This window comes from Sturnus vulgaris, chromosome 3, assembly GCF_052056855.1.
Source record: "Sturnus vulgaris isolate bStuVul1 chromosome 3, bStuVul1.hap1, whole genome shotgun sequence".
NCBI classification, from domain to species: Eukaryota; Metazoa; Chordata; class Aves; order Passeriformes; family Sturnidae; genus Sturnus; species Sturnus vulgaris.
Window position 1 is genome coordinate 52057587 of NC_142245.1, and position 27975 is coordinate 52085561.

General features: G+C 39.5%; 1 protein-coding gene across 3 annotated transcripts in view; it reads left to right on the forward strand.

Moving 5' to 3' along the window:
- The window catches only part of ARFGEF3 (ARFGEF family member 3), an 85432-nt gene extending 57497 nt beyond the window's left edge, over positions 1–27935 (forward strand). For all 3 annotated transcript variants that reach the window (XM_088161644.1, XM_014879062.2, XM_088161645.1), the window contains 15 exons: positions 249–382; positions 1866–2011; positions 2729–2908; positions 3302–3446; positions 4531–4653; positions 6612–6715; positions 8068–8212; positions 10724–10852; positions 11386–11562; positions 12099–12213; positions 12966–13068; positions 13615–13746; positions 15982–16112; positions 18864–20094; positions 20826–27935. In XM_088161644.1, coding sequence (XP_088017770.1) covers positions 249–382; positions 1866–2011; positions 2729–2908; positions 3302–3446; positions 4531–4653; positions 6612–6715; positions 8068–8212; positions 10724–10852; positions 11386–11562; positions 12099–12213; positions 12966–13068; positions 13615–13746; positions 15982–16112; positions 18864–20094; positions 20826–21017 — 3187 coding nt within the window. In that variant the 3' untranslated portion in view covers positions 21018–27935. The remainder of the gene's footprint in view (positions 1–248; positions 383–1865; positions 2012–2728; positions 2909–3301; positions 3447–4530; positions 4654–6611; positions 6716–8067; positions 8213–10723; positions 10853–11385; positions 11563–12098; positions 12214–12965; positions 13069–13614; positions 13747–15981; positions 16113–18863; positions 20095–20825) is intronic.
- Positions 27936–27975: the final 40 nt, after the last annotated feature.

Below are 27975 nucleotides of genomic sequence, written 5' to 3' on the forward strand. Positions count from 1 at the left end.
ACTGTAGTTGAATCTTGAAAGGGTTCTGGTTGATCCCATAGCAACCTACTTTCAACTCTCCAATTAATAAAGCTTCTGGATCAAAGTCTTGCTGCAGCATTGCATAAATGGAAAAGCCCTCAATAACCCAATGTGTTCATGAAAGGCAACACATAGAATCCACAGACAGACAGGAGTTTTCCTGTTACATACACATTTAAGTCTGCATCTCATGAATTTTTCAGTTAGATTCTGTTCTTTACCTACAGGCTTTTTGAAGATGCTGCTGACAAGTTAAACTTGACGGCATTGGCAGGCTTCCTTTACCAGCTCAAGAAGGCTTCTCAGGCCCAGCTTTTCCATTCGGTCACAGATACAGTTGATTACTCGCTAGCAATGCCAGGTAAATCACTGGAAGATCCAGTACAGAGTGTTTTATATACAATTGTACTGCTTACAGGACTTACTTTGTATTCCTACAAATTTTTTCCAATTGAAATTTCAAGGTGTAAATAAAACACAGTATGTAGTCAAATAAATCTTTCTTATTAGAATTGTGGGAACAATTTTTTCTCTTTAGATAAGATTGAGCACTTTTTTTGGACAGGGACCATATCCACACCTGCTTTGAAACACATTGCAGGACATTCATTTGGTTCTTGGACTTTGGAGATGTTAGTTTCCTGCCAATAAATTATCACAGCTCTATTTTTGAACCCAGGCCAGTATGGAAACTTGGGTCAATCTGGACTTAAGACAGTGGATTTAGGTTTGACATTTGACAGTAGGATAAACTCAAAAGTGTTCAGGAAATGGGTGATAGAGAACAATGCAGTGGGATTTGTCCTGCTTGATTTTCCCCAACAGAGTAGAGCATGTACCTCACAGTACAAAGCCTGTAAATTGTTGTTTCCATCACTGTCTCAAATAGAGCAGAAGAATTGGACACGAAGGAAGAAAACTTCACTTAAATTTACACTGTGCCTGTAGAAACTACATTAGTCATACGGGTTTTGTTTTGTCCTGTGGCAGAGACAGTTTATATCTTTAAGAATTGGTTTCCTCTCTCCCTGAAGTACTATTTGTCATTTTCTCAATATGACACAAGTTTTTGGGTTTTTTTTGGTCTTACTTGTCTCCAGACCTCAACATTCATAACTCTAGTTTTAATAAATAGACTTCCTCTTTTCATGTTATGTAGTCGTCAATCAACAGTAATTTTAATACTTAAATTAAGATAGGGGAATTAAGTGCTATTTCTTATTTTAAAAATTATGTCCCCTGATTACATCTTTTGTTAGAGATAAAAGATGTATTTGAAATGAGAGGATGAACTGTCTTTCCAAATTTTCTAAGAACAATAGAAGATTAATCCCTTTGAACAGGAAGTAACAAGTATTAGTGACTGGAGAACAGAAAAGCATTTTCTCGGATTCTGTTCTTTGTATCCTTTGCTTAATAAGAAATACAAAATTAAATACCCAAGCTAAATAATTTGCAATTTAAAATCTTTCCTGTAGATGTCACCACAACCTTTCATAACTACTATTTTGGGTCTTAATATCAATTATTTAACTCTTTGCTTAACTTTTCTGCACAACTTTTCCGAGCCTTTGTCTTTCATATGTTTTGCAAAAAAAGTGATCACTTGCAATATATTTAGTAACCTTTAAACTTGGGTCCATCTCCTGTCCTTTTACCTACACAGGCATAGGCTGTATTTTACATCAGTTTTGAGTTTGGTTTTTTTTCTTTTTCTTGCCCCCACTAAAGCTTATCAATAATTGATCACTTAATCAATCACTTAATCAATAATTTCTAATTCAAATTAGGAGTGGAGGAGCAGCTGATGCTTAGCTTCCATTTATTCTTATATTTTGTTGTAGGCGAAGTAAAATCTACACAGGACAGGAGAAGTGCACTTCACTTATTCCGACTTGGTGATGCCATGCTCAGAATTGTAAGGAGTAAATCCCGCCCACTGCTCCACCTCATGCGCTGCTGGAGCCTGGTGGCACCTCACCTTGTAGAGGTAGGAATGGGGACAAAAATGGGAATGTGTGCATGAAGCAACAAAGCTGGAAAAGATGGAGAGGGCTTGGTAACTCTTAAAATGTATAACAACCTTCAACATTGTCAAATCTGCTCTGTGTTGTATACACTGTGTCATATATTGCAATACTACCAGCAAGGAGTGTGCTTGCAAGTGACTAAAGTGGGCAGGGACAGGGTGTTGGACTTCTGCAATATGATGCAATGTGTCTGGTGAAAAAACTTCAACCACCCCAAGGGGCTCTAAGTGATTCCTCCATCTGCCTATATTCCCAGTCAAGGTCTGCATCCTCGTAATTCTTACCATAAAAGTATGCAGATTTTCTTTTCCCACATAGAGCCAACTCAGCTGCTACCTTTTGAAGGGAAAAATAGTCACACAATCCAAACTAAAGACATTTCACTCAAGTTCTGTTCTGTGGGTTTTAGTATTTAATTTATTTATTTTTAGCTCTGTGTGTTTTTAATTGTCAGCAAACTTTCATGAATCTGTGGACCTCCAGGCAGCTGAGAGTCTCAGTCATCTGTTTCCATGGCAGTAGTCTCCTGTTTTCATTACAGTGGAGTCCATGCTCACATCAGTGGTGAAGCTGTTTTGAAGGTTTCAGAGCATGTAGTGCTTACCTCCCTTGGAAGTGTCTGACTGAAAGCAAATTTTTTGCTTGGACACAGTGTAATACTTCTCCTTTCCCTACAGGCTGCCTGTCACAAGGAGAGACACGTGTCTCAGAAGGCTGTCTCCTTCATCCATGACATCCTCACCGAAGTGCTGATGGACTGGAGTGAGCCTTCTCACTTTCACTTCAATGAGGCACTTTTCCGCCCCTTCGAGCGCATCATGCAGCTGGAGCTGTGTGATGAGGATGTCCAAGACCAGGCAAGTCAGTTCTGATCAATGTGTCTGTATCTGGTTTCCATGCCCATAAGAATGGTTTCCGGAGTGCCCTTGGTCCACCTGAGAGTGTTTCCCAAATTCCCTTTGAATGCTGACCCTTAATCGTCTTCATGGAATTGGTGGTGCTCTGCCTACCTACCCAATGCTGAGTGCTCAGCATTGTGACAGAGCACAGAGACAGTAGACTTGGCTTTAAAGCAATTAAGTAAGGATTTTCTACTATCTAAAAAAAATTAAAGAATCAATTAATCTAGACTGTCATAGTGAGGCCCAGGAATGTGTTTAAAGACACTCTCATTCCTTCTGAAGATCCATCTGTATATCAGTCCTGATTTTTGGTTTTTTTTCTTTTAACCCCTCCTACACTGGCTGCAGGTGATCACATCTATAGGAGAGTTGGTGGAAATGTGTTCTACCCAGATCCAGTCAGGATGGAGACCCCTGTTCAGTGCCCTGGAAACAGTGCACAGCAGCAGCAAGTCAGAGGTCAAGGAGTACCTTGTAGGAGAATACTCTATGGGTAAGGACTTCCTGCACTGTTTCATGTGTGCTTTTGATTCCCTGTGGGACACAGTAACTAACTCAATATATTTAAATGCTCAAACTGAACAGTGACAGTACAATACTCCAGAATTGTACCGAAGTATCTGACTGATTAGTTGGGTTAGGAAGGAAAGCAGACATATTGTTCTGACCTTTTATCCTCTACATTCTAACAAATTATTAGAATGAGAAGAAATGCTTCAAACCTACTTAAATAATTCTGAGCAAGACAGCAGTGCAAGGGTACTGAGCTTGGCTGAGCATTTGTCACTGTCCTGGTGAAGAAAGGAGTGTATCCAAGCAGCATGTCTCCTGTGGACTGTCTTCCCTATTGTATGAAACCTATTGCTCTTATACATCAGGGTAACTTAATGTGATAATCTAGGCAAGTGCTTGTCCAGGTTTGATCACAATGGTTCAGATTCCTAGTGCTATTACAGACCATATTTCTGTAAGAATATGCATCACTCACAGAGGCGTTTGCTTGTATGGAAATGGGTTAATATGGGAAAACCCATTTTTTCTGTTCTTTAGAAGGTATGTTTAAATGTGACAAGTTATGTGTAAGAGATGTGGTTTTCCTCCTAAGCTTATTGAGATCTGTTATGGTTGATGGCTGAATGCTGGTGTACACAGCTTTTGAAGATTGATAATCTACTTTGGAAAAGCAAGGCTATTTTGTTACTCTCTAGTCTGAATAGTTTTCTGGATGATTGACGACCTCTTGGCAGTTACCAAAAACTAAACCAGAAACTAAGCAGAAACCTACACCAAACAGAATATTAGCTTCTGAGTTCAAGAGCCCAAACCTGCTCTTACCATCTGAGCAGGCATAAGCTGGTATTTGTCATAGACTGGGCAAAGGAGGAGATCTCTGTCACTTCCTGTGAAAGGCTACACGAGTTGCTCCAGGAGAAAGAGAAGGTTTTACTTTCAAGATCTTTTCTGTCTCTACCCAGAATAGAAAAGATTCTACAGATTCAGTTAAATTGTTGAAAAATAGTTGGAAAATTATTTTTAAGGGGGTGTGAGGAAGAGTTCTCATTTTGTTATCTCTGCAGGGAAACGCCAGGCTCCGGTCTTTGATGTCTTTGAAGCATTTCTAAACACAGACAACATCCAGGTCTTTGCCAACGCTGCCACCAGTTATATTATGTGCCTTATGAAGTTTGTCAAAGGACTGGGTAAATATTTTCCTATTAAGTCATGATATGTCAAACTTGATCCCACAGAAGAGGATAATTCAATTATGTAATACAAGCAGCAAAGATGCATCTCACTATTAAGTGTCTGCTTCTTAATTTGATCTTAGTTTACATCAAGACTTGCTTACATTCATGTAAATAATAAAACAAAAAACTCTCCAAACCTAGAATATTGCAGAAATGGCCTGGCATTGTGCAGAGACAGCATGGAGTGTTTGCAACAGAGCAGGGCATGTTTTACACTGTAGGCAGCAGAGAGCGGGCATAGCATGTCAGGGTGACCCTGCAGAGTAATTGTCATGCTTCACCAGCCCTCAGAGCAAAGACAAATGGTGCTGTGTCGTTCTGCCCCCATGCTGGTGATTCGTGGCTTGCCTTGATCATTAGAATTTGACACTTTTCATTGAAATGTTGGGGGGGGGGGTTGTGGATGTAGGTTACAGAACTTTTAAGTAGTGATAAAATAAAGTTTTTGGTTTCTATATGAATATTAATTTAAAGAAGTTTCTAGGTCTGTAAGCAACTCCTTTTGATTTAAATGAAGCACCTAGCTGCAGCAGATCTACTCTTTAATGTTACTCTTGTCTCATTGAGCTATTTCACCATTGATTTCAATGAGGGACAAATTCACCTTATGATGTAACTGTAGTTACTACTACAAAAGAGAAATAAACTTATACGTCCAGTACCAATAGAGGAAACTCATGTTTCTTCTGGAGAGCTTCAAAGCCTGCCATATATTTCTTTACATTTCTTGCTTTCATGAGATAATTTTGACCCCACTGTGGTCACGTATCAAAAAGCAAGGACTTTCTTTGTATTAAAGGTAATAGTACTCTGGGAAACATCAGCAAATACAGTGCCGTACTATGTGCATTTTATTGTACAACTAAAGGATTCAAACTTCAGTGGCTGACTTGGCTGATCTCAGTAGTAGACAAAACTTTAAAATAAATTATGGCAGGAATAGTTAAGAGCATAGAAAAAGCAAATAAATATAGTGAAAGGAGAACAAAGTAGGGTCTAATAAAATAATTCAATATTTATCTTATGCTTTTTATAAGAGGAATAACTTTTTAAGGCAAGAAAGTCACAGTTAGTTGAGGCAATTTAATCACGGTTCAGATTTGGCACTGAATGGGAAGTATTTGACTAAACTGGAAAAATGGTTTTGAGCCACATATTCTAAGGTGGACAGAACATTAGCTGAGAGGAGACAGGCAGACTGGGAAAATGATGGCATGAATGGAGTTATCCAGAGAGGAGCTCTGCAGCAGGATGCCTTGGAACTGCTCTGTTTATTGAATTCCCTTAGTGAAGGGAAACTGACCCGAAAGGAGCAGTCTGCTGATGGAAGTTGGGAATGCCAGCAATAGAGGCACTAGAACCTGAGGATATGCATCATATAGTTGAAACTGTGAGATCTTGATATCTGCATTAGACAGAAGAAGGAAGTGTAGTATACAAAATATAAAACTATGTATTTAAGCAATAAATAAACCAATAGGAAGAACTTGTGGTAGAAAAATTTTCCAGGGCAGTGGGGTGCAAATGAATAGAAAAAAAAATAGTATAGTAATTGAGCAAAGGATGAATATGAACAAGTAATTCCTATACCCATGGAAGAAAGTGGAATGGAGTCAATATGGCAGATAATATAATGTATGATTATTAGAAGTCCCAAAGACCCTACTGAAGAGATATTGAATAGGCATATGTTTATTAAAGCATATATTTATATAAAAATTGGTGTACAAACTATGACCAGTATTGTTTGTGTGGGAGTCACCTGGTTGTCATCTAAGAAGATCAAACAAAGGATGTTTTCTGGATTCTGTTCAGACATCAGGGTGTAACTGAATGAGAAAAGAAAACTAATGCTCTATTTATTTCTTTTCTTCTTTTCATCCTTCTCACTGCTGCCTTTCCTGTCCCAGGGGAAGTAGATTGTAAGGAAATGGGTGACTGTGTGCCAGGATCAGGAGCTGCATCTACAGACTTGTGCCTTCCCGCACTTGATTACCTCAGGAGATGTTCTCAGGTATGATGAGCAATCTTATCCTGGCCTGGGGAACAATTCTAACCTGCAGGTTTTGCATCAGTCATTGGATGATTTACCTGAGCCCAACAGAGTCTGTGGTGACACCCTGGTGATAATACCCTGCTCTGCCAAATGGACGGTGGTAATCTGAGGGAATGTCATACCTTCCAGGCCAGTTAGCAGAGGGAAAACTGAGGAGATAAAAACACTCACACCCAGGGAGCATGTGAGAAAATGTGAATATTCAAAACCTCGTAGTAACATAATTCAAAGCTAACTTCATTCTTATTTAAACAGTTATCATAAACGGTGTCGGTAATGAAAGAAAAGAAAGAAAAAAAAAAACCAAACCAAGAAGTTGAGAATTCTTATATTTTAAGAACAACAGGTCACACCCTCTGAAATGCAGAAACAGCATATTTGTACCATGCAAACATATCTGAAGCTCAGGACAAATCTCTAATAATTAGAATGCTGGCATGTTTCCTGTAATCTCCTTGTACACATCATATATTATTATCCAGGGTTATCTGGACAATTTTTGTCTGGTTTTATAATGTTATTTGTACTTCTGTAGCACCTGGTCTTTTTGTTGCACCCAGGCCATGTTTTTCTGGGTGCAATACAAAAGCATAACAAAGGATACTATCATTGATGAAAATACTTAATATCTAAAATCAGAAATAATGGGTGGATTCAGTATGCAGACTGAGAAAAGAAGGGAAGAATAAGGCAACTCAGAATAATAAAAAACAGATATACCAAACTCAACTTGCTGTCTTGTTCATCTAAAAAAAATTAGTAAATATCTGTGTATATAGCTAATGTATGTTCTGTCTATATGCTATTTGTACCACATTGCTATTCCTCATCCTTACAAATTCCAGTTCACAGTGAGGGGGAAATATTTTCTCCTCTTTAAAAGAACCAGCCGTTTATATCTTGTTATACCTTTAAACTTGCCAGTGAAAGAAGAACAGGAATGACTAATAAAAAAGAATTGCAAATACATTATTTACTTAGACCAGATTAAATGCTGGTAGTATCCCTGCAATAGTATGGCTAATGGAGCTTTGTAGGTCATAGATACCATCAGTGAGTTATAACGTTTGCCCTTCACAAATGAGAAGAGAGCACACTCCCATCTCTGAAATGTGTTATTTAAATTGCTGCTCTCCCTCTCTTTACCCACAACTTTTTACTTGTCCATGAGCCAAGACTTCTGACCTCTAATTGTGTTTGCATACTTTATTTTGCATACCTGTGTTGTATGTGATCACTTTAACAAACTTTCCCATGGATATTTACCTTCTCTTTTTTTCTCTCTCTCTCCTCTTCTCCACCCTCCCAAGTTGTTAGCCAAAATCTATAAAATGCCCTTGAAACCCATCTTCCTCAGTGGCCGGCTGGTTAACTTGCCCCGAAGAGCACAGGAGCAGTCAGCCAGCAGTGAGGATGGGATTGAGTGCATCCTTTCTGACTTTGATGATGACACTGGTAAGTGCATTGAAAGTAGTAAATGCAGAACTAATCAATTGCTTCTCCTACATGTTGCTGCAAATTTTGTAGGAGCAAAAAGTTCATAGTTTGTTTCCTTGTTGTCTACACACACCCACATGCACACACAGAGCTTAGAAGTTCAGGTCCCATCAGCTTCTTTATGTAAAAGATACAGTTCATATATAAGAAAAATGCAACCACTCTCTTAGGGAAAGATAACAATATTTTGATTAACAATTATTTTGATTATTCTGATAGTCATAATACAACCATTGTATATTTCTGAGAGCTAACACAAAAATACTTTTTAGACCACGGCTGAAGTACAGGAGTGAAAACCTTTTAAAGTTGGTATTGGCAAGCCTGTCTTTAACAGAAAAAAATAGCAGTATTGAGTTACAGTCTAGAAAGATAAAGAATAATTGTTTAATGGTTTCCAAAGTTAGGTCCTGTGGTCTGTTGAAATAAACAGTGAATTTCTGAAGTCCATAAAAAACACTATGACCTCCAGAAAAAACAAGCAGCATTTGTCTCCTGATTATTTGTGTGGTTTATATGGGTTGTGGGTCAATCAGGTGTTGGAGGAACTAGAGTGTGAAGAGCCAAGCAGGAGAGAAATGCAGCCTTATGGCTTGTGGGCTCAGGAGACCTTCACAGCAGTACAGTCACTTTTGAATATATGAACTGCTGAGCTGTTCTAACCAGGCTGCCTCTATGAAGAGTCAGCTGCAACTTGGCAGAAAGCAGGCTGACTCCACTGCATTTCATTCATCCGCCTCACCAGACTGGCCCTTGGTACCTACTTTTATCTAGACTCTTACACCACGTGGATTGTCCTGTTCCTGCTACCCTGGATAAAGGAGAGAAAAGCTGATCTCTGAAACCAGAAAGTCACAAGTCCTAGTTTTTCACAAAACAACGTTTTACCTCTTTCTGTGCTGGATTGGGTTTAGTTTGGTTTTTCTCTCTCGGGGGATTTTAGGATATTCACCTGGGATGTGGGATGTTGCTTTGAATCAGACTTGGAACTTGATCTAGGGTCTCCCCACCTCAGTTGCCTCCATTCTGACTCTGCCTGTCAATCTCTTGATGTAAACAGAAATATCACCCTTCAGCAAATAAACCTTCTTTTGGTTCGTATCAGAGCTAAGCCCTAACCCAGTTTGTTACTTACATGGCAATGGTGTTAGAGCATTGCTAGGCAAACTGACTTTACAACAACACAAAGCAGTCTTCACTGGCACTCTAGTGCTCAAAGTCAGTAGCAGGATGAGGCGAAATGTTTTAACCTACTTTGCCATATTTGCAGTATATTTTCATACTGTATTTGATTTCATACTGGACTCTTCAAGAGAATGTTTTAGAGATACTCAGTTCTCCCAGATTAGAAAATTTCCGTATTTTGTTCTGAGTCATTTGTGCTGTTTCTTTATCCAGAAGTATCATTAAAGTCTAACTGACTGAAAACAATGTCACCATGCATAGTGCCCTCTAAAAGTGGTGTGAATTAATAAATCCTCTACCTAGAAGTAATTATTTCACTGTTTTTTTCTTGTTTCTTAGAAAGATTCTTGCAGTCAGCAAGCTCAGTGAATCTTAAACAGTTTCCTCTTGTATTGCCTTTAGAACAAAATTAGCCAGCATGTCATTAAGATACAGACTGCATCAGCATAGCTACCACTGGCAGAGAACATGAACTTATTAGTGAACCAAAGTAAAATACATTTTAGCCTAATAAACCCATAACCTTTTAAGGTGACTTAAGAGTATAATATGCAAGATCCTTCTACTTGTTCATGTTATCGTGGGGAACTAGCAAATACTTAAGGGATCTGTGAAAAATTAAAGGGCAGCAATTCCTAACCATCTTCAAAATTGTATTGAATACTAGTTGTATCCTGTAATCTTTTAGGGGGTGCCTGTTTGCCAGTGTAGATAAGAGCTCACCTGTATCCTATCTGCTGTTCTGGCAGTTGTCCAGCTCTGTAACCTCTTCAACATCTAAAGATGACATGTGAGGCAGCCTGATCATACCTCATGAGACATTTTTACTTTTCAGTTCTGAGTACCAAATAGAGCCAGTTAAATTATGGCTAGTTTCCTCAGGAGCCTTTCTTTAATGCATAACCTAAAGGAGTACAATCTATTCTGGGCAGCATTTGCAAAGGTAATGAGATGAGGTTTTATTTATATATATATGGGAGGTTTTATACAAGGTTAAAGAAACAGAGCTAGTAGGAATAGTAAAGTATGACCAGAACAAGGTGTATATTGATGAGGAAGGATGGGACAAGACACAAACTTGATAAAATGGGAAGGAAAAGGAAACCATCGTTTCAAAAATGGCTGTTGCCCACAACCATTAAACAGCAACAGTAAACATGAAAGAACCATGATCTTTAAGTTACTTAATTTATTAATTTCCATAATTTCTGAGGACAAGTTTCACCTGTGTCAAGCAGTGTCTTACTCATGGTTTTTAATCTTTTTTTCTTTATTTATTTGTAGGCCTTATCAATGTCTGGATTATTCTGCTGGAAGAATTAACAACTGCCATATCCAACTGTCCCCGTCAGCACCAGCCTCCTACTTTGGATCTGCTCTTTGAGTTGCTGAGGGACATTGCCAAGACACCTGGTAATGAAAGGGCTTGATAAAATGTGAGCTAGTGGAGTCCTAACCAAACCTTTTAGAATCCTCAGCCATTTCTGTAAAGTATGTTACTTGTGTAAAAGCTGCACAGAGACATTCTCTACGAGAAAGGATTTTCTCAGAGCTGATAAATTGTTCCAGTGAGTCCATCATTCTGTTGACAAAAGGCATCTTGTAAGAGTATATTAAATATATGCTTAAATTCATTACACAATAAAGAGGTGTGGTACTCTATCAATGTCCTAGCCTCAGAAAATGTTTGCTTCGTGTCTAGGAAATGGAAAGAGAAAATTTCATAATCCTGTAGATCTGCTGGGAAAGACTGCAGGTAAACAGTTGGCTAAATGTAGTTCATAACTACATCTAAAATGCTTTGCCACTCTCATCCCACAAAAGAATTTCAGAACTTTTTTCCTTCAGCATTACCTCAGGCTTCAGCATGGAGCAAGTTAGCAAATTTACTGAGCATGTAGGCTTTGTAAGCAAGTATATACAACCATTATTGTGTTTATTTTAAGGACCAGGATTTGGCATTTATGCAGTTGTACATCTTCTTCTTCCCACGATGTCTCTTTGGCTCCATCGCAGCCATGGTGACCATTCTTACTGGGATGTGGCATCTTCTAATTTCAAGCATGCCATTGGCCTTTCCAGTGAACTTGTAGTGGAGCACATTCAGAATTTCATACACTCAGGTATGTCATTCTAGTGTCACACCTACTGTCATCAGTGACATGCTACTGAATAGCTGCTTGGGGAGGTGGTTTTATTGCTTTTTTGGTTGCTCAACCATAAAATAGGAGGAGAGTTTAAAAATTCTGATCGGGATTTTTTTTCATTATAGGGTTTAGAATTATGGGGAAAAAATTGTAAGACATTTATGAAAGTTAATTAGACCAGGATCCTTCTCAAAGCAGGGCTACCTTTCAAATTAAAAGGTCATCATCTTTGGTATACTTCCCAAAAGAAGATACAAAGACTTTGATCATAAGGAGCTAGAATATCAGAAACAGGATCTAAGATAATTTCTCCTGTACCACTTCAATTCGGACATTTCATATTAATTTTAAAAGGATTGTTCTTATTTCAGCTTGATGAGATGCATGTTTCAATAGCTGCATAAAAAGAATTTTGTTTGCAAATTCTCTGTATAGCAGTAAGTGCAGCAAGACTGTTTAATTATATTGAAAAGGCAATGATGTTAAAAGCAGTTTGTGTTTCTTCCTTATAGACATTGGTTATGAAAATATGATCAATACTATGTTGAAAGATCTTTTCAAGTTGCTGGTAGCCTGTGTAGCAGAACCAACAGAAATTATTTCCAGAGTTGGCTGCTCCTGTATCAGGTAACCCAATCTGTTCATTCTTAGCATATTCAAAAAATGTCTATGTCTTTGAAGAACTTGTGGACTGGTAAGCTGGTTAACATCTCAAAAGAAGTCTACAATACGTCTTAGCACTTTTTAGTGGAATAGTGAATTTTAGACTTATTAACCTCTTCTTGCAGTTTTCAGTGTGCTTCAGAACCTGTGATTTTAGTCATCACTACGTGTATGATTCTCTGAAAAAGCACTTGCACATTATTTATATATAGTTAGGCAATAATTGGTCCTTAAGAAGAAGGGTTTCCTCCTGGCATTCATAGGTTTTTAGAGGTAATTAGCACCTCTCACAGTCTTCAGGTTATTAGAATCATAATCAAAATAAGCACTGCGTTATACAGTTACACAGTGTGTGGTTCTTGTGCAAAGATGTCTACTTAAAGAGGAAAAGCAAAGGAGAAAAAAGTCAAAACTATAGTGTAATCACAAAAATGGGTCAGGGTAACGACTGAGGAGGTTGGATTACATTAGCTACCTTTTGTTCTGTTTTCATAGAAACATAAAATGGTTTGGGTTGGAAGGGACCTTAAAGATCACTTAGTTTCAACTCCCCTGCCATGGGCAGAGACACTTTCCATTAGACCAAGTTGCTCAAAGCCCCATCCAGCTTGGTCTTGGGCACTTCCAAAGATGGGGATTTTCAGCCTTCTCCCTTTATAAGTAAGAATTGTCTAGGTCCTTCTTGAACATGGTAACATTTTCCTGTGTCCTTGCAGGTATGTGTTGGTGACAGCAGGGCCTGTTTTTACTGAAGAGATGTGGAGGCTTGCATGTTGTGCCTTGCAGGATGCATTCTCTGCCACTCTGGAGCCAGTAAAGGTAAAACTGCTGTTTTGCTGTCAGTCAAAATGTAATCACACAGTGGATGCACTAACTTTTGACGAGTTGTTAATTAGTCAATTCACAATTAAACATTTTGGATCAACAGTGGAGATTGAAATCAGTTTTTCTAAACATATACAGACAACACTGGTAGCTTACAGTTCAGACTTATTTTAAATTGCCTTGCCAGTATAAAATCAGAAGAGTTCAATAGGTGAAAATTTCCCATTTCATACATTTCTTCCTCTGAATTTACAAAAACTAGGTAGAAGACAATGTTGCTTTGCTGTAGCTGCATGCTCCATATAGACTAGTTTTCAATTCACTGTCTGTTTTGTAAACAAAAAATCCTGTGAAGTCTTTGCAGACCAGCATCCATAAGAAGCTGCTTTACATTGAATATATTAATTGCTAGATGGCAGGTGAGCAGCTGGTGTGAATGGGAAAGGTCACTGAATCTTGTATTTTACACCAACAGGCTGGACATGGCTACAGTCATTTGCTTAACACACAGTGAAATTCTGGTGTTGTGTCTCTCTGTAGAACCTGCTGGGCTATTTCCACAGCGGTGCTGAAAGCTTTAGTGGAGATGCCTGTGAAGTGAAGGTGGCAGCCCCCTCCCTCTCGCCAAGTGCTGAAGCTGAGTACTGGAGAATCAGAGCTATGGCACAACAGGTACTGACAGGTGTTTCAGGGGAAGTCAGAAACCTTTTAAACTTGGAGCTTTTCTTTATGAAGGTGTATTTTTTCCACCATCTTCCTCTCAAACCCTACAGGCAACAACTTTCTCATCACCAGCCTGACATCAATTCTCTAATAGTAGTATTCAGAAAAATTGACAGGAACTAAAAAAAACCAAAAAAAAAAAAAAAAAAAAAAAAAAAAAAAAAAAAAAAAAAAAAAAACCAAAGAAACAAACAAACAAAAAAACCCCAAACCAACAACAACAAAATTAAAAACCCCCAAAACCTCAATATTCCTAAAATAGGAATTTGGGATGCCTAGGGTAGGAAAAATGCATGGGTATCTAAAAAGGACTGACAATGAGCCTACTGTGTAATGTAATTTTAAGAATTGTCAGGTTAGCATACATCAGTGGAGATGTTTCTGATAAAGGGAAAAAGTAGTGTCACTGTGAATCCTCATCAAGAATGTCACATAGATTTCTGAATACTCTGTTAAAGAATGATACATTCAAAGGACAAAAATTGCACTAGAACAGAGATGGTGATATGAAAATAGGAAATCAAGATTTGATTAGCCTATCAAAGCATTTTTCTCTATAAAAACCTAGGTATAAATTGCAAAGAAGAAAAAGGGTTACTGGAAACCACAAGTTAATGCTGACATTTAACAAATGATTCACTAACTCCTAATCAGAATCAGCAGAGCAAACTTGGAAACAACCTTCTTAGGGTCCTCTTGACTACAATGAAGGGTTATTCATTCTATGAAAGTGGTTATATGAAACAAGTTCTTTGAAATACAGCAGACTGAACTTAATGACCTGCAGGGTACCATAAAACTGTAAATACCATATGACAATTTCAGCATGGGAAAGCAGATAGATTAAAACAGCCAGCAGATGTTTGGTGTCAATTTCTGACTTGATAAATCATACTGTGATGCTGCTTGAAAATCTGGGACTCACAGACCAGGATTGGTGATCACAAATAATGTGGTAGTGGCAGACATTGTTCGAATATAACATGTGTTTTAAATTAAGTTTTAAAGATGCAGAACTCAAGAAAGTAGGGAATGTAACATTAATACTTTTCTTGTAGACACTATCAGTGGCATTCCCTGAGTCCTCCTCAATGAGGATTTGCCACAACTATGAAGCTACAAAATGAAGCTACAGCAATTGAGAGTTGCTTCCCTGTTTCCCACTGAACTGATTTTGGTTGGGATGGAGTTAATTTTCTTCCTAGTAGTTGGTACAGTGCTGTGTTTCGAATTTAGTATGAGAATAGTGTTGATAACACACTGATGTTCTAGTTGTTGCTGAATAGTGCTCACACTAAGTCAAGGACCATTCAGTTTTCCATCCTCTGCTAGTAAAGAGGTGCCTGGTGGGGAGCATGGCCAGGACAGCTGATGGAGACTGGCAAGAGGATATCCTATACCATAGAGTGTCATGTTCAGTATGTAAATGAGGGGAGTTAACTGGCAGGGACAGCTCAGGAATGGGCTGGGCATCAGTCATTGGGTGATGAGCAATTGTACTGTGCAAGTTTTATTTCTCTGGTTTTTTGGTTGTTTTTCTGTTTTTTGTTTCCTCCCTCTTTGTGGGTGGTGGTTGATATTTCTATATTTTATTTAAATTATTAAACTGTTCTTATAGCAACCCATGGAGTTCATCTTTTTTCCCTGATTCCCCTCCTCTCCCCATCCTTGAGAGGGATGGGGTGTGAGATGTGTTAAGTTTGTGACTGCTTGGTATTTAGTTGCTGTCTGTGGTTAAACCACAACATGCCCCCAAAGGATTGCATATTAGGTGTCTGTTTTATCTTCATGACTGAAAATAATCCTTCCAACAGCCAGCCTTTCTAGGTGCAACTGTCTTACTGTGCAGACAGGTCCTTGTCTCCACTATATGTCGTCCTTTCAGATAGAAGCATACAGACAGCAGAAACCTTGGTTATGCCTTGTACAGGTTCAAAGAAAAATATGTCTGTCCTTTGCCCTGCACCCACTGGATGTCTGGAGGTAGCCCATTGCTTTTTTACCAAACTAGCATACTCCAGGAGAGGTCTGCCTGGGGGGATACCTTGCATTCTCTCTATCACTGTAACATAATTCAGTATGACAGATATTTCACACTGCAGGGAATCCTATTCCCAGCCCCTTCCCCCCCGGACCCACTGCAAGTGCTAAACTGTTTGTTTCATGTAACTTGTTGTTTTCTAGGTCTTCATGCTGGAGACTCAGTGCTCCCCGAAAACCCCTAGCAACAAGGAAGGTTTTGAACACGCCCAGTCGTGTGTGCTCATCATTGACCTGCCACCAGATAAGAAACCAAATGGGCATAACCAGAGAAGGTAAAATATCTTCCAGGGAAGACACTGTGTCACTAAAAAGAGTAAGATAAAAATATTGCTGGACAGGAAGAGATGAGAACTGAGCCTGGTAAATCATACCTCTCCATAGAGCTCATCAACAAAAACAAATACACTGATCAAATTAGGTTTTGTGACACTGTTGTGTTTTTAGTGATACCTAGCAAATGCAATGTTTGCTTCACTAAGAGTCTTTTAAATTCACTATTACTTGGTTACGAAGGTAGAAAAAGGTAATGGATAAAGTGGGGTATTATAGACTGAAGAGACCACATCCAAAACTGCAAAGCTGTCAACATTGAGCTAGGGAACATTGTTTTTGCTTGGCACATAATTTTTGTGGAAGTCTTTCTGTTACATTACCACCTGAGAAACTCATCTATCTGCACTGCAGTCTGACCCTGTGAAAGAATATTTCCTTTTGCTTGCACTTGGTTGTTTTAACAACTGCTGTACCATCATTTGGGCCAAGAATCAGAATTCTGCATTCAGGGTTTGTGTTTATATTGCAAGGTGTGTAATGGCATGAAACTGTCTTTTACAAGGTACCAAACATGGTTTTATGCCATTCAAATCTAAACTATTGCTTGCAATAACGAGCCAGAATGTGATGGTCCTTCTTTGGATGGATGGGAAGAAAGACCATGTCAGATATTTCTGTTCTTACATTGCTCTACAAAAGTTTTCCCCCAAGAGCAGGTGCTCAGTTGCCTCACCATCAGAGGACAGGGCCCTGCACAAAGACAAAGCAAGCTTGAGATCACAAGTTAAACCATTCTTTTATAGGGGAAAATATCTAGATTTTCCAAAGGCTAGCAGGTCATTCTTCTTGTTGCTATGAATGCAAAGCAAAAGACTGGAATATTCACTTCTCACAGCACATAAGGCCATGTAATCTAACAGGCTGTGTTTGTAAGGGTAGAAAAGGTCCTGCTTGTCTTTAAACAAATAAATAAAGCTTGCAATTAACACAAACTCTGAATGCTTTCACACTGTGCTTTGTCCAACCAACTGCTAAAGGTGTATATGCACGTAGCCAAGTGTTATCCCAGCAATGCTCATTTTTTCACCAAAATACAGTTCACAAGTTGACTGTGCCACTGTTTTCATATTATTTGCTACAGCAGTGCAGTAATATGGCAATCATGCATGATAGTAAATGTGGCCTTTCCAAAGTTTTACTTTAACCTTAGCAGGGTTTCACTTCTCCCTTTTGGTTTTGTTTCCTTAATGCTGCATCGTTTCACAGGAAGCTGGGGTAAGGGAGCTTTTCTTCTTCCTAGAAAGTAATCATATATTTCAGTTTGAAACTTTGGGCAGAATAAGAAAATACTATCCTTAACCAGCTTTGACATTTTGTTTTCACCTGTAGTTCTCTACCAGTTTCTTTTGGGATTGAGCAGTACTTTACACTGTCCTTGTAAATTGCTTTTTTGGCTATTACAAGGAAAGCAAGTCTCCTTCATTCCTGACCCTGCTTTTGGAACAGGAGTAGTTGCTTGAAATCACTGCAAGCTCTCATTTACCTTCATACATGCTCTTAAGAGCTGTTCTGAGTCAGAGCCTCTAATGATTTTTACAGCAGAAAACTACTTCCCCATAAAGAGCTCAACTGTATGGGTTCATCATCAACATTTTATTAGTGTCAAATAATAAGAGTACTAAATTTTACTGATGTATCAGCACTGACACCTGTGTCATGGTACGCAAACAGACTTAGGGAAATGTAACTGAAGAACAGTTTTGCCTGAACTTTTTTAAAAAATGTTGTATTCTCAAAAAAAAAAAAGGCTTTTTGTCTTGATATTCCCAAACACTTTTGAAAGGTGTTTAATGAAAGCAGAATAATTTTTGCAACAAAAACTGTCAAAGGTCTACAACTGAATTTCTCATATTACAGGAAGATTTGCTTTGATTTAGACCTAAAACTTCAGTATTGCAAGCAAACTGAAAAATCTCTTCCTTACTTGATAGCTGTGTTAATTATAACTTGACCCATCAGATCAAGTATTATTATGTGCATCAGCTCCGTTTAAAACATTGCCCTTTAATTTTACAATAAGACCTTTTTAAAAGACTTTAAGATAGGTTTTAACAGTTTATAATTTGAAATCCATGAGATGCCAAACACCAATCCTGTCTTTCCTCCAAGCCTTGCTTGCCTGTAAGCCTCTCAGTGTTAGTTACTGTTAAAAGACCTGAAAACTTTGGTCAGAGGCATTTGCCTGTCCTGTGTCCCCTGTGCAAATCAAAAATCAGTGAGGCCTAAAACAGCTCCCAGCATGTCTCTGACAGGAGCACAGCTAAGAATCACCCACGTGTGGGGAACAGGGTTAGGAATCGATATTTCCATGCTAGGCTCTTAATGTTCAAGTTGAAGTCTTAAGAGCAAGCAGTGAAATGTGCCTTCAGCTTCTTTGCATGCTGCATTGCACTGCTGATGTTTCCGTACATGTTTCTTTATTGGTTGGATACCTCTTCATGGCTTATTTTTAAGAAGAACTCCTGGGCATTAGTGGAAATGAAAACTGAGTAGTAAACTGGTTTTGGCCTCAATTTGTCATGGCAAGATAAAGGTTGTCAGACATGTTGGTGGAGGAATAATTTGTGTGTCAGTAAATTCCTCAGTTATAGCAGGCTGAAATATCTGAGTGTGCTTTTATTCCTAGTGCAAGCACAATGCATCATTTTAATATTCTATGATTTTTTCCTTCCCATGCTTGGTTTACCAAGCATTCCTTTCAGGACGATAGTGGTGAGCTTGCTGTCCCACCAAGTACTGCTCCAGAATTTATATGACATCTTACTGGAAGAATTTGTGAAAGGCCCTTCTAACTTGGAGGAAAAAATGGCAATACAAGTACCAGAAAACAAGTTGGCTGGTTTTCTCAGGTACATCTCCATGCAAAACCTGGCTGTCATCTTTGACTTACTCCTGGACTCCTACAGAACAGCCAGAGAGTTTGACACCAGACCTGGGCTGAAGTGTTTGTTGAAAAAAGTGTCTGGCATTAGTGGAGCTGCCAACTTATATCGCCAGTCAGCAATGAGTTTCAACATCTACTTCCATGCCTTGGTTTGTGCAATCCTGACAAACCAGGAGAACATCACTGCAGAGCAAGTGAAAAAGATCCTCTTTGAAGATGATGAGAGAAGCACAGACTCATCACAGCAGTGTTCTTCAGAAGATGAAGACATTTTTGAAGAAACTGCCCAGGTCAGTCCCCCACGAGGGAAGGAAAAGAGGCAGTGGAGGGCTCGAATCCCATCTTTGAGCGTCCAGCCTGTCAGCAATGCAGACTGGGGATGGCTGATCAAACGGCTTCACAAGCTCTGCATGGAACTGTGCAACAACTACATCCAAATGCACCTCGACCTGGAGAATAATGTAGAGGAGCCTCCAGTGTTCAAAGGTGACTCCTTCTTCATTTTACCATCTTTTCACTCAGAAACCTCCACCCCATCAACTGGAGGGCTGTCTGGAAAGGACACACCATCAGAAGATGACCGAAGTCAAATCAGAGACCATCTGGGAGACAGCTTGACACCTCGAGGAGGGAGTGGAGAAATATTGCTGCTACCCCCACCCCTGAGTCCTAAACCAGAAAAAAAAGAGCAAACCAAGAAAAAAGAATGGTGGGAGAGTGCTGGCAACAAAATCTACACCATAGCCACTGACAAAACCATCTCCAAGTTTATGACAGAATACAAGAAGAGAAAGCAGCAACAGGCCATGACATCCTTCACCAAAGAGGTCAAAGTAGAAAAGAAAGGGGAACTCCTGGGTTCAAGAGGGCCAGACTCACCTGTACTCCAGCGGCCACAGCATCTTCTAGATCAGAGTCAAATGAGGCATTCATTCAGTGCTGGTCCAGAGATCCTGAGACAAGAGAAGAGACCCCGTTCAGGGTCCACAGTCAGCTCCCTGAATATATCTATTAGGGATGCAGAAGCCCAGATACAGGTAGGACATTCTTGTAGAAGGATAATAATAGCAATAAATAAAAAGATACCTATACAGTTTTTACATTATTATAATACTTTTGTTAAATATTGTATTATGTAATGAAGTCCTCATGATGAAGACTGAATCTTTCAGGAACTGGAATTAATAAAAACCTGATTCTATCCTATTAAAAGAAAGTCTTCAGGGAAGAGTCATTAGGCATATACTAGTTCAGTTTTCAACAGTGCTTCTATGGCTGGGGCCAAAGCTGTGCTTAATCCTGAGAATTGATGACCTACAGGAAACTCATTGCTTACTTCTATGGGCTGTAGCCCACTGAAAGCTTTTGAAAATGCCATGCTGCTTGCCACATTGCTTTTGTACTTAAGAATGGGGTTTTTTGTTAATTCCAGAGAAAAATAATGGGTTCTTTTGCTAAACAGAAACTTGCTGTTTGCATGTCCAAGTGAACAAATCAGTGAAAGCATCAAACTTGATAGATTTTGTTCACTATGAGACAAAAGAAGGGAAAGGGTGAGCATGATACCTGCAATACAAAGTCAAATAATGACTTAGTACTGAATGTGATTTAGGAAGGCACAGTGAACATTAAATGAATATGCTGGCATTACCCAGTCTGCTTCATGAGGCTGCAACCACCAGATACCTTATTTTCTGCCTTAACCGCTGGACTCACCTATTTAGAAAGGTCTTCTAAAGAGTTTTTTTTAAATCCAATTTCTTTATAGGCATGGACCAACATGGTGCTGACAGTTCTCAACCAGATTCAGGCTCTGCCAGACCAAACTTTCACAGCCCTGCAGCCAGCAGTGTTTCCCTGTATCAGCCAGCTGACTTGCCACGTGACAGATATCCGTGTCCGCCAGGCAGTGCGGGAATGGCTGGGAAGAGTGGGCCGAGTTTATGATATCATCATTTAAACCAAGCTGTGCTCTGTTGCAAAGGGCAGAAGACATTCAAGGTATACAGCAAAGAAGTACTTGGGGTTCATTAATTGCCTATTTGTTGGTGACAAATTAAGAAACAACGAGCATGTCAATTTCTATTGTCTATCCACTTGTGTGTCCCTCACTCACACTAGCAAAGGAGGCAAAGCATGAGTCCATTTCGAGGATCTGGCATGTCCCCAGAGCCCAGAACCTGTCTGTAAGTCAGGCTCCTACCAGAAGAGGTGATACAATTCATAGCCTTCATTTTAATTTGAATTTGCAGCAGTGGGACACCAGAAACTGCAAGCAGAACTCCCACATTTGAAATTAGCTGTGAGTGCAACTGTCATGTGGATGTCAAACCAGGTTAGTAAACCTATTTAACTTAGAAAATAAGTAAATAAATCAATACAAGTTAGTGAAAAGGTGGGGCTATAGGACAAACAAGAAGGTGACATTTTTTAGGGTAACATCTTCCCTTCAAAAATTGGCATGATAGAGGATAGCCAACTAAAGATTATTGTAGTAACTAAATATATCACTCACTAGAGAAAGTGGAAATTTATTTTGCTCCAAGAAGAGCCTTTGAAGTCACATTTGGAGTAGCTAAAGAATCCCGGGTCTAAAATGGATGAATCAGTCACAGACTATTGATCCTTTGATTGCTCTCATGGAGTATTGCTCAAAGATAAAAAGCACTGTCAAACTGCCCTCTCTGCAACACCACCCTGGCTGCCTCTTCACCTATGCCTACAGCTGAACATTTTGCCACATGTCTAATTCCCTCTACGGGCAAAAGTATGTTTTGCTCTTTCCTGTGAAGCTATGGGGAAGACACACCATAGCAAATACCAGTATGTGCCAGTATCCAGCATTCAACTAAGCAACGTGTTCCAGTTTAAGCACCACTGCAGCTATTATTCTACTGGAAATTTATGTTTGCTTATGTAGAGCTGCTGTAGCCAGGAACACCCTTATCACCTTTGTTAAATGTAGCCTATCACTCCACTTGGAGCTGAAGCAAGATGGAAGATTGGTATGAAAGGGAGGTATATTTCCTGTTTCTCATTGCTTGTCTGCTGCTGTAAATAGAAAAGGACAGATCAGCATGGAGGTACACCCCCCCTCCATGCAGCACTCCTATTGGGACTATTGCAATTTGCTGTTATTAATAAGAGGGAGGAGAAGGGGAAGGATTGACTATTGTCTTGTCAAATGCATATGTGATGCTTTTCACACTATACAAAGCAAAGGGTTACCTTGCTGCACAAGTTATGTCGGAGCCCTTGGGACATCTCATCTTGTACTCCCATGCTATATCATTTGTTGATTATTTGTTGAAAATGAGTTGATTTTAATTTTGGGTGATCCCTTAATGCTGTTTTCCCAAGGCTTTTAAAATGTGCATGCCAACTAAATATACAGCTTCAGTCCCTGCTCTAAAACATCCTTTATATAAAGATGTCATCTCTTTATATAAGGCCTGGATTTTGCACAACTAACTGCTTTTAGCATCTTAAACCTGGAAAAACAGAGGGAGCCAAGAAGCTCCACTGAACAACCATCTCCCAAGCTGCTCTGTTTACAGAGTTTGACACTATCCTCCTGCCTTCTCCCTCCATTGCCTTCTTCCCATTTGTCACCTGCTTGTCTTGTGCAGGGAGTATTTGTCCCATAACTTTCTGTAGTGCCAGTCATGCTGTTTTCCTTTCTTAAAAAGTTCCCTTTGCTAAATTGTTTAAATGACATAAAAATTCTGTAAAAACAACTCTTTTTCTACCACCTCAAGTGACTTTATGAATTACTAATTTAACAATGTTTTCAATTGTCAATTTTCCCCCAACGGTTTTAATACTTCCTCGGGGACAGGTTAGATTAGGCTTTGGTATCTGGGAGAGTTGTAGCACAGTTTGTTTTCTGTTGCCATGTCTTTCTTAAACATCTTTAGGTAGAGTAAATGTGTGGTTACATTTTTTGTTAACGTTTTTATTTGGCATCTATACAGAACTGCTTTTAAAGCAGTACAATAATTAGGCAACAACAGAAATCAGAATAATAAACCATATTCAAAGCAGCCAACTCTGATGGTTTCATCATAAATGCATTGAATGGATGCAGATCCTTGCTGTACTGATCTAAGACTAAAGCAAATCCCTAAATTATGTAGGTGAAATAAAATTAATAGCAGTACTAGCAAAATCACTCGGGATTACAGAACAGGTCCTAGAATCTCGGAAAGACTGTGGTTCCATTGTGGTTGCAATACAAAGTCCATCTGTAAATCAGAAAAAAAAAGCTTAAGGAGTGACAATACCATTACCACCACCTCCCTCAAGCCCATGAACACAGTATAAGCTAGTGTTACCTGATTAGCCACCATCTTGACCTAAAATGTAATTTCATTTCAACTATGTACAGTAAAAATACCACATTGAAAAACAAGGACAAGTACAGCTATGTTGCTGTTGGCCTGTTTTGAACTTTGTCCTTCAAATTATGCACTGTGCCCATTGTCACCCACAATGACATTAACACCCCTACCTAAAAGGTCATAAGTAACTCTGAGTAATTCCAGAAATGTAATTTAGAAGGAAAGAAGGAATATTTGAAGCAGCAGACTTTCCAGAGCAAAGTGCAGCATGTGCTGCTCTTCCTTTTCCTTGTGTATATAAAATGCTAATCAAGTGAAGGGATTGGCCCATGGCCATTTTAGTAACCACAACCATGAGATATACAAGCTGAAGCTTTATGATGCACCTTCAAAACATAAGCAAATAAAAAGAAATTAGTTGGTTCATCAGATTCTCAGCAATTTTTCTACTAGTTTAGCTATAGACATCAGTAAGTCCCAAAGAAGTAGAATAATGAATGTGTGAAGTTATCATTTCATAGGTCTGGTTCATGTGTGGCCTGGTTCATGGCTCATGACTGCCAGCATGATACCTCCAGACTTCATAAAGCAAGCTTTTAGCCCAAAGGAGAAGTCTGCCAGAACACTCCCAGGAAAAGGGGACTGGCATCAGCCTGTCCTAAGCTTCAGAAGGGGAATTCCCAGCACTGCACACTCCAGTCATGTCCAGGTACATGTCCATGCTACAATGGCTTTTCTGCTTTCTTCTTGTGAGTGGGGAAGCACCTCAGTCAGTAGCAGTATTATTCCTCGTACCAACATGTGAATTCACTTGTGTATCCCGTTCAGATCCTTACTGCTAGTCTATAGCCTCATGCATGGCAGCGTATTGGCAGCTTTACTGTTGAACCAAACATTTGAACCTCGAGCAAACCAGTCTCTCTGCAGTGCAGCCAGAGCTTGCTATTTGCCTTGGTTAATGACCACATTCTTCTCTTTCCTTGCCTTTACTTTTTTTGTCACATAAATTTCTGTAGGAGTTGGATTTGATTTTTTAAATTGAACTGGTCAGCTGTTTTTAAAAGTAATTGCCGAGTAAATTTTACTCAACTGAAATGCTTTAAAAAAGATGTGGTAGCTTGACATCCTTCTCAGGTACCAGAGCTGCACCTCTGCTGCCTTTGCCTAATTCACACCGCCCTCCTCAGGGCCACTGTAGTCAGCAGAGACAAGGACATCTCATTTTAAAATCTTGTAGGCAGTTGCTAACAGAGAAAGTTGCTGCTGCCCAGCATCAACGATCTTTAAGCACATGAAACAGCTCATCACTGTGCAAATATTTGAAGCTGAGAAAAGCAGAGCACTCATCAGGAAAGCAATCCTTTACCTACAGAACAGGGGCAGGGTTTGACCCCAACTTACATGGTCTCAGGTCATCGCATATGTTTGCACTTCATTCTTCACTGTGAACATATGCAGTCATATGAGATGATTGACATGCGTATGTACAGATACCTGTAGCTCCAATTACTGCCATATTCTGGGCATTCAGCACATTTTCAAAGAGCTATCCACATTAGTAATATGCCTACCTGCTGTGTTATGTATTTGCATCACACCAGCAATGGTTAACACAGTTGTTCTGGTACCTTTTCTGAGCATTCAACAGCCACTGAATTACCACCACTATCTCTTGGTTAACATGCCTTCATGTCTTTATGATGTTAAAATACAGATTTAATGCTTTCCTAGGGATAAACACTCATTTGAGAATAACTGACTTAATTTAATATACAGAAAGAAATATTATAAAAAGGTTTACACAGACCTGGGCAATATTTTCCTTGTACAACTCCCAGCACAGACAACACAGCTTTTGCCTCATCACAGATGAAAAATTTGTGTCTTCTGCACTGTGGCTTGCTCATGTGAAGGCCAAGCACAGTTTACACCTGTGACTTGTAAGGTGCTTTCCCTTTCACTTTGTGCTTCAAGTTTTGTTTAAAACTTGAACCTTTATGTAAAATCCACTGACAAATCCTCACTCACCGAAGATAAAAGCCCCACCTCTAAGTACCATGTCCAATCTTCACCTGTACTTTACATAGCAGCATCTCAGTGTTGGTATCAACACTGCCGAGCCCAGCACAGCACTAGCATGAAACCAAGGGACAAGTTAGAAAGCAGAGTCAAGCTCCATTGGCAGCCTGCACTTTGTACCTTTCTTCACAGCTTGGGCCCACACTCAAAGTGCTGAAGCTGTCAAAATCGAAGGAAATAGCTAGGGATCTTTAATACTCAGGACTCAGTCCTTGAGTCCTTCAATCCCTACATACGGGTTCACAAATTCTCAGGAAAGGGAGAGTCCTGAAAAGTTCTTTGTGTCACCCTCTCTGCTGCTGTCCTCCATACACCTCCTGCTTGAAAAATCCACAGGAACCAGCACATACTCCCACACAATCCCGTACTGCAAAACTAGAACCCTCACTTTTGCACAGATCCAGCAAGCCAAAGTGATTTATTTTCTACCTGGCTCATCTGTATAGAAGCCTGTTGAGAAATTATGCATGTAGTTTGGCTATTGTCACCTTCAGCAATCCATTCTAGAAATGCCATTTCTCAGTGCTAAATTGGTTTTAATTGACAAAAAAAGTGAAGGGCTTCCTTCCCCCCCCTCCCAACTTTTATACTAAGATATATCTAAGGTGTCTAAGCAGGCTATTTACTCATTACTCAAGTCATAATAATTTATGGAAAGACCTGCATACAGGGCTTATCGTGGTATATGACATGAAACAGGTTTTTTTTTCAGTTGCTGATCATTCCACAAGTGTTAAAGAAGTGAGATGATACCATCAATTTACCAAAAGAAGTTTCTCTTCTTTTAGTGTGAAGGACCAATTTACCATTGCACAGAAGCACAAATGTTGGATTTTATGCAATGTAGATAAAAGCATGTGGCAGCTAGTGATCCCTCTTCACTGAGCCTCCCTAATTTGAGTGGAGTTTCTATAGGGATATCACCAAAGGGTCTCAGCAGCCCTCACCAGCAACATGCCTGGGACTCCAGAAATTGTACAACTTCAAGGAAGAAATAATTTCCACTAATTCCCCTCAGAACACATATTTTATATGTGACACTAACTAAACTAAACAAACAGTTCTGGCTAAACATGCAGTGCTGGCTTTTTAAAAAGTAAAAAGGAAAACACACATAGCCTAAGTGCATCAGTCTTTTCACTTAGTGCTCAGAGGTCTGCAAGCTGAAAACTAAAAGCAGAGGGAAGAAGAAATGCCCTAAATCTGTGGATATTAGTGGAGCTACGCTGTATGATCCTGGGTTTATGCAATAATGAGCTCGCCTGTGGAACCAGATCCCTCAAATTCCAGTATTTGGCAAAATCACAAGTTGAGGTTTGCATAATCTACACCACCACATTGAATCAGGGAGCTGAGCTTATGGAATGCATTTTTGGTTAAGAAATATGGCAACAGGATCTATTCAGTCTTTTTACCCCAACATCCCACTTTTCAAATGGTAGTTTATGTACTTGGATAAATTTTGTCTGACTCCCATGGAGCATCAGGGCCCTAGTCCCTGTTCATGCATTTGGTCCATCTGGGCTGTGGTGAAGTGCCATGCTTCCACAAGCAGCAAGCTGAAGTGAGAGAGCTGAGCTGGCAGACAGGCAGAGGCACACAGGTTCAAACAAGGGACAAATATCTCCTCCACAATCAGGCTGTGACTCCTGAGCCCCCAGTCTGCTCAGGAAGACAGGACTGGATATCAAAGGGAGAACAGCCAGTAAAGGCAGAGCATGGTGGTGACAGAGTGCTGTAGCACATGCTGTTTACTGGAGCAGATGGGAGCAAGAGGTTGAAGGTGTGCAATGACAACAGAAAGAACCTTCTTTCAGTTCCCCCCACTTTCTCTTCTCTGCCTCTTTTCCCCTCTCCCCTTTGTCATTTTTGTGAGACTGCAAACATACTTCTGTGGGCCCTTCAACCGGAACTGAAAGCAAGCCAAAGGGAGTGGACACTCTATTTCGCCAAAGATCTAAGTCTTGTCTGTTTGAAAATTTTAAAAAAATTAAAAATCAAATTTTATTTCCATGATGATGCCTGCCAGAGGAAGCATTTTATCACAAAACATGATTCCCAGGACTTAATCTCTCTAGCTGTATATTCAGGAGGAGCCAATAGTACTTCTTAAGAGAGACTATAAATTACCTTGTCAAACAAGTGCTTACATTGGGTTTCTCTTCTGCTGAATTCAAACCCATCTGCAATTCCTTGGTCTCATCCATGTTTCCTCCCTCTACCTTTCTGGTCTCCTTTAGAAGAACACATCCCCACGTTCACTATGTCATGTTGTGCTGCTAGCTTTGTATGGTCCTTGGGTGTCCAGTGAGTGGGCAGTCACTGTCAGCTGGCTTGCAAATTGTATTTTGTGTATATTTTATTCTGACTGAATTCTGAAATGGAAATATTTTAAAACAAAAAGTATAAACTATTTATGTTGCTTGTGTTGTAGAATAAAGATGCAAATGCAAAATAAATTATGCTTTGGTTTTGTGTGATGAAGGTTATTGTACAGTT